General features: G+C 41.1%; 1 protein-coding gene across 2 annotated transcripts in view; it reads right to left on the bottom strand.

The window, feature by feature from the left end:
• Positions 1–315: 315 nt before the first annotated feature.
• The window catches only part of LOC117443824 (sorting nexin-14-like), a 41,599-nt gene continuing 34,718 nt past the window's right edge, over positions 316–7,196 (bottom strand). The window contains exons 24-28 of one of the 2 annotated variants that reach the window (XM_034079656.2): positions 5,912–6,031; positions 3,351–3,465; positions 1,287–1,451; positions 727–822; positions 316–625 (exon numbers count right to left, since the gene is read on the bottom strand). In XM_034079656.2, the coding sequence (XP_033935547.1) occupies positions 462–625; positions 727–822; positions 1,287–1,451; positions 3,351–3,465; positions 5,912–6,031 (660 nt within the window). In that variant the 3' untranslated portion in view covers positions 316–461. The remainder of the gene's footprint in view (positions 626–726; positions 823–1,286; positions 1,452–3,350; positions 3,466–5,911; positions 6,032–7,196) is intronic. The other variant, XM_034079657.2, reaches the window with a different exon arrangement.

The raw sequence follows: 7,196 nt of genomic DNA on the forward strand, positions 1-7,196 counted from the left end.
GGACTTTCACTGTGACAGAGTATTCCTACACTCTGGTACTTCTACTTTTACTCAAGTACAAGACCTGAGTACTTCTACTTTTACTCAAGTACACGATTTGAGTACTTCTACTTTTACTCAACTACAAGATCTGAGTACTTCTACTTTACTCAAGTACACGATCTGAGTACTTCTACTTTTACTCAAGTACAAGACCTGAGTACCTCTACTTTTACTCAAGTACAAGATCTGAGTACTTCTACTTTTACTCAAGTACAAGACCTGAGTACTTCTACTTTTACTCAAGTACAAGATCTGAGTACTTCTACTTTTACTCAAGTACAAGATCTGAGTACTTCTACTTTTACTCAAGATCTGAGTACTTCTACTTTTACTCAAGATTTGTGTACTTTTACTCAAGATCTGTGTACTTTTACTCAAGATCTGAGTACTTCGTACATATTTCGATGTTTCTTGTAATTCTAAATATGTTTTCTTATATTCACGTCAGAGATTCTTTGAGTTCTTTGATGTTTATGTATTTGTTTGTTTGCCTGCTTGTTGAGGACGGGCTGCTGGAATCCGTCGAACAGAAGTCGAACTCCTTCGTATTTTGAGTCCTGACCGAAGCACCTCACCACGACATCTGAAACACACGGAGACGAAATGAACAGGAATCTCGTTGGAGCTTTAATCATCAGATACGACCAGACGTGTGTTGGGAAGGGGTTTGCACTGGGGGGGAACCTGGTAAGTAATCCATCATGGCCTCGAAGGTCTTCTTGGCTCGGCTCCGTTTCTCCTCCGGCTTCAGCTCCTCGCTGCTCTCACAGAACACAGCGTCTGCAGGGAAATCAAAAACACATTCAACCTCCGACGTTTTATTATTACGTTTATATTAAAATGTAAATTAACTTTAATGTCAGGGAATATTTGAGTTTCACGTCTTTTCACGTATATTTACGACTTCATAAAAAAAATGTTTCAGTACATTTACCATTTTAATCTTAGAGAATATTTCATCTATTTTTTTGCTGTCATATTACCACACACACACACACACACACACACACACACACACACACACACACACACACACACACACACACACACACACACACACACACACACACACACACACACACACACACACACACACACACACACACACACACACACACACACACACACACACACACACACACACACACACACACACACACACACACACACACACACACACACACACACACACACACACACACACACACACACACACACACACACACACACACACACACACACACCTCGCAGCTGAGTGATGAGCGACACCACGTTGTGCTCCTGCAGGATCTGCTCCAGTTTGCTCTGCAGGTATTGATCCATGTACGCCTCGAAGGTGTTTTTGAAGAGGATGCGCCCGGCGGCCAGAGCGTGGTTCAGCCAATCGGCCGTGCCGAACACCGTGCGGCCTGAGAATCAGAGGAAAGAGAAAGACAGTCTTAAAAACACACATCTGAGACCCCCATCTCCGCAGAAACAAACTGTTCTGTCGCAGCATCAGGTCTAGGGATGCATATCGTTGACTTTTTTACGATACCACTGAACGATACCGATACGTCGTGATATTTTCTTGATGCATAAGGGAAAAATGTAAGCGTTTTATGATATAGTTAACATGTCAAATGAATATTACAATTAATTGTGGGACTTCGACCTTTTAGTACTGAACAAACAATGAAAAACACGTTTGACAACACAGGCTTGAAGACTGTACATTCCTGTACTCTGACCCCACCATCAGACTGGCAGTGGTTACAGACCCCACCATCAGACTGGCAGTGGTTACAGACCCCACCATCAGACTGGCAGTGGTTACAGACCCCACCATCAGACTGGCAGTGGTTACAGACCCCACCATCAGACTGGCAGTGGTTACAGACCCCACCATCAGACTGGCAGTGGTTACAGACCCCACCATCAGACTGGCAGTGGTTACAGACCCCACCATCAGACTGGCAGTGGTTACAGACCCCACCATCAGACTGGCAGTGGTTACAGACCCCACCATCAGACTGGCAGTGGTTACAGACCCCACCATCAGACTGGCAGTGGTTACAGACCCCACCATCAGACTGGCAGTGGTTACAGACCCCACCATTCAGACTGGCAGTGGTTACAGACCCCACCATTAAGACTGGCAGTGGTTACAGACCCCACCATTCAGACTGGCAGTGGTACATACATTTCCAAGGCACTCCTTTATAATTATTAGGATAAATAAAACAGGTTTGAAATCATTCCAATGTATACTATAGGACAGTAATCCAAAAATATCGTTTACAGTTGGAGAGATACAAAAATATCGTTTACAGTTGGAGAGATACAAAAATATGCATAAATAAATAAATGTTAAGGTAATTTTTGTTATTGGCTATGGTGGGTTATTGGTTATGTTCACATACTTATTGATTATTAAAATGTAAACCGATCTTTTCCATATGGGTGTTTTAGAGTTCCCCTAGATCAGGTCTCTAGTAATTGTGTGCTCAAAGTGCACCAGATTGAAGCATTTTACTCTAAAATGTTCAAAGAAATCTTCCCGGGGGGGCATACCCCCGGACCCCCCTAGAGGATGTGACGTCCACCCCCCAATTCAAACATGTTCATACAATACTGAATAAATGTGAAGCCATTTTGACGTATATCACCTATGTCAATACGTTTCTGTTTTTGTAGTGTATTTGTCTTTTGTAGAGATTTTTCATTTATTCTTTATATATAAAATCTCGCATAGGGCAACAAATTGTCTGGAACCGGCCCTGGTGCTGGGCCTCGAGAGCCTTTCTTGTGCTGGCAGACACATAGAAACAAATTGGCGGGGCGCACTTCGCACGCACTAAAAAATTCAACGCGCTCCACGCTCACATTATGCTGGGCCCTCATGCCTTAGCACCGCTGCCATGACTCCATCCGGGGAAACACTGTGTCCTATATATATATATTCATGTTGCTCTGTTGGAGGAATCAGAATCAGGTTTATTACCAGGTACGAGGAATTTGACTTAAAACAAGTCAAACTAAAATTTTAAAATATAGTAAAATACAAAATGAAGTGATTTACTTTTTTTTTTTAAATAAATAAGAAAATAAAAAGCCTCGGACTTCAGTTTTTCATTGACAAATCTACACATGACAATAAAGCCTTGAAACTTCAAAGCTTAGGAAAAATAACTCCAACTTTTCCCAGAAACGTTTAAAATAACTTCGAAACATCATTTCTTTACGAACCGAAACCCGAAGAGACTTCCGGACACGACCCGGATTCTCCTGGTCTCTGAGAGAGAAATGGATCCGTGCGATTTACTCACCGACGAACATCATGTAGTCGTACATGCCGTCCACAGAGAGCGTTTCCTCGAAGAAGTTAGGGTTGTGTTTCCTCTCCGAAAGGTTGGCGTTGTTCCTGAACAGGTCGGTGAACAGCTGCAGGGCAAAGAGGAGCACAATCAGTGAAGGGATCATCTCTGGAGGAAGCAACAGGAAGTCGATTTAAGATGACTTTTAGTTCAGTGAACATGCTAACATGCTAACATGCTACCTCTTCACCACAAAACTGAAGTGACCTCTGGAGGAAGTAGATTTAAGATGACTTCTTCCAACCGGAGTACATGCTACAATTCCATACCTTAAAGTGGACCTATTGTAGGGCCATACCTATGCAAAAAAAATCTCTCTCTCTCTCTCTCTCTGTGTGTTAGGTGTGTGTATACATAGTGTGTGTTAGGTGTGTGTATACATAGTGTGTGTTAGGTGTGTGTATACATAGTGTGGGTTAGGTGTGTGTGTGTTAGGTGTGTGTGTATACATAGTGTGTGTTAGGTGTGTGTATACAGAGTGTGTGTTAGGTGTGTGTATACATAGTGTGTGTTAGGTGTGTGTATACATAGTGTGTGTTAGGTGTGTGTATACATAGTGTGGGTTAGGTGTGTGTGTGTTAGGTGTGTGTGTATACATAGTGTGTGTTAGGTGTGTGTATACAGAGTGTGTGTTAGGTGTGTGTATACATAGAGTGTGTTAGGGGTGTGTATACAGAGTGTGTGTTAGGTGTGTGTATACATAGTGTGTGTTAGGTGTGTGTATACATAGTGTGTGTTAGGTGTGTGTATACATAGTGTGTGTTAGGGGTGTGTATACAGAGTGTGTGTTAGGTGTATGTATACAGAGTGTGTGTTAGGTGTGTGTATACATAGTGTGTGTTAGGTGTGTGTATACATAGTGTGTGTTAGGTGTGTGTGTATACATAGTGTGTGTTGTGTGTGTATACATAGTGTGTGTTAGGTGTGTGTGTATACATAGTGTGTGTTGTGTGTGTATACATAGTGTGTGTATACAGAGTGTGTGTTAGGTGTGTATATACAGAGTGTGTGCTAGGTGTGTGTGTACAGAGTGTGTGTTAGGTGTGTGTATACATAGTGTGTGCTAGGTGTGTGTATACAGAGTGTGTGTTAGGTGTGTGTATACAGAGTGTGTGTTAGGTGTGTGTGTATACATAGTGTGTGCTAGGTGTGTGTATACATAGTGTGTGTTAGGTGTGTGTATACATAGTGTGTGTTAGGTGTGTGTGTGTGTATACATAGTGTGTGTTGTGTGTGTATACATAGTGTGTGTTAGGTGTGTGTATACATAGTGTGTGCTAGGTGTGTGTATACATAGTGTGTGCTAGGTGTGTGTAGGACCTTCTTGTTGTTCTCGTTGGACGGGCTCAGGATGGTGTGTGTTAGGTGTGTGTATACATAGTGTGTGCTAGGTGTGTGTATACATAGTGTGTGCTAGGTGTGTGTACAGAGTGTGTGTTAGGTGTGTGTATACATAGTGTGTGCTAGGTGTGTGTATACAGAGTGTGTGTTAGGTGTGTGTATACATAGTGTGTGCTAGGTGTGTGTATACATAGTGTGTGCTAGGTGTGTGTAGGACCTTCTTGTTGTTCTCGTTGGACGGGCTCAGGATGGTGTGTGTTAGGTGTGTGTATACAGAGTGTGTGTTAGGTGTGTGTATACATAGTGTGTGTTAGGTGTGTGTATACATAGTGTGTGTTAGGTGTGTGTGTGTGTATACATAGTGTGTGTTGTGTGTGTATACATAGTGTGTGTTAGGTGTGTGTATACATAGTGTGTGCTAGGTGTGTGTATACATAGTGTGTGCTCGGTGTGTGTATACATAGTGTGTGTTAGGTGTGTGTGTGTGTACAGAGTGTGTGTTAGGTGTGTGTATACATAGTGTGTGTTAGGTGTGTGTATACATAGTGTGTGTTAGGTGTGTGTATACATAGTGTGTGCTAGGTGTGTGTATACATAGTGTGTGCTCGGTGTGTGTATACATAGTGTGTGTTAGGTGTGTGTGTGTGTGTACAGAGTGTGTGTTAGGTGTGTGTATACATAGTGTGTGTTAGGTGTGTGTATACATAGTGTGTGTTAGGTGTGTGTATACATAGTGTGTGTTAGGTGTGTGTATACATAGTATGTGCTAGGTGTGTGTATACATAGTGTGTGCTAGGTGTGTGTATACATAGTGTGTGTTAGGTGTGTGTATACAGAGTGTGTGTTAGGTGTGTGTATACATAGTGTGTGCTAGGTGTGTGTATACATAGTGTGTGCTAGGTGTGTGTATACATAGTGTGTGTTAGGGGTGTGTATACAGAGTGTGTGTTAGGTGTGTGTGTTAGGTGTGTGTATACAGAGTGTGTGTTAGGTGTGTGTATACATAGTGTGTGTTAGGTGTGTGTATACATAGTGTGTGTTAGGTGTGTGTGTGTGTACAGAGTGTGTGTTAGGTGTGTGTATACATAGTGTGTGTTAGGTGTGTGTGTGTGTGTGTACAGAGTGTGTGTTAGGTGTGTGTATACAGAGTGTGTGTTAGGTGTGTGTAGGACCTTCTTGTTGTTCTCGTTGGACGGGCTCAGGATGGTGAGTTCTGGGCGGCTGGGTTTTGCTTTCGGAGACTCGCAGGAGTTGAAGAAAGACTGGAGGAACGGATCCAGGTTCTGTCCTTTCTGTAAAAGTGAATATCGTCAGCGTCAGGGTGGATTCATAAAGGAATGTTACAGACATTCGAAGGTTAAAATATTTTGAATATACCAGACTGATATTGTTAACTTGAGGCAAACACCTTTAAAAGTGGTTTATAAGGTTAATCTGGAAATGTAATCTCAAAGAATGTCTCGGTTATCCCGAGAGAATAATAACTTCTCATTGATTGGAGATTTTCTCGTAGATGTACAAAATCTGCCGTGAATTCATGACTTTGAAATCTGAGAGAATTTTCCATTTGTTCTTGTAAATGTGCAACTTTCTTCTCATTAAAAGATTTATTTATGAATAACGTAAGAGAATATCAGTGTGTTTTGAGCGGATTTATGATTTTACAATCTCATAATATTTGATTATATTTCCTCAACAAAACTAAAATGGAGAAATACTCACTACTCAAAACACTCATTGACATTATTAGGATATAAATAAATACTTTCAAGTAACAATCTAATATTCTCTCACTTTTATTGTTCTTGTAAAATCGAGGACTTTTACCTCTTACAATATCTGATTTATTATAGGAATATATTACCCCCACATAATCTTTAATTACAGTGTAGTTTGTGCAATCGAGAAGGTTAAATAGGGAAAGTGCATTGTGTGTAAATATGGACACAATAGGGATATGTGCAGTCTGACGGACACTAGGCATAGGTGAAATAGGGAAAGTGCAATATTGATTTGTGTATGAATACAATAGGGGAAAGTGCAATATTTGATTTATGTATAAATACAATAGGGAAAAGTGCAATATTTGATTATGTACAGTATGAATGCAATAGGGAAAGTTCGGTACCTGTATGTTTCTTGTTGTTTCTTTGCCATGTGATATATGTGATCTCTGTTCTGTATCTATGACTGATTGACCTGAATGTTTTTTTTATGTGTATTATCTCGATGCCCAAGACAAATTTCTCCTAAGGGAGACAATAAAACTCTATCTAATCTAATCTAATTTAACCTACAACAGACCTAACACTCCGACTGTATAACTAATCTTTATTTCAGCTCGTCTGATTTCTTCTCGTTTTGTCGTCCAGCTCCTCGAATGAATCCCTCCGGGCTGAATCCTTATTTGTTTTCGTCACAGAGGAACTTAATAAAGCCCCCGGAGTCCGAGGAGGT

The sequence above is a fragment of the Pseudochaenichthys georgianus genome, unplaced genomic scaffold (genome assembly GCF_902827115.2).
Source record: "Pseudochaenichthys georgianus unplaced genomic scaffold, fPseGeo1.2 scaffold_684_arrow_ctg1, whole genome shotgun sequence".
Taxonomy (NCBI): domain Eukaryota; kingdom Metazoa; phylum Chordata; class Actinopteri; order Perciformes; family Channichthyidae; genus Pseudochaenichthys; species Pseudochaenichthys georgianus.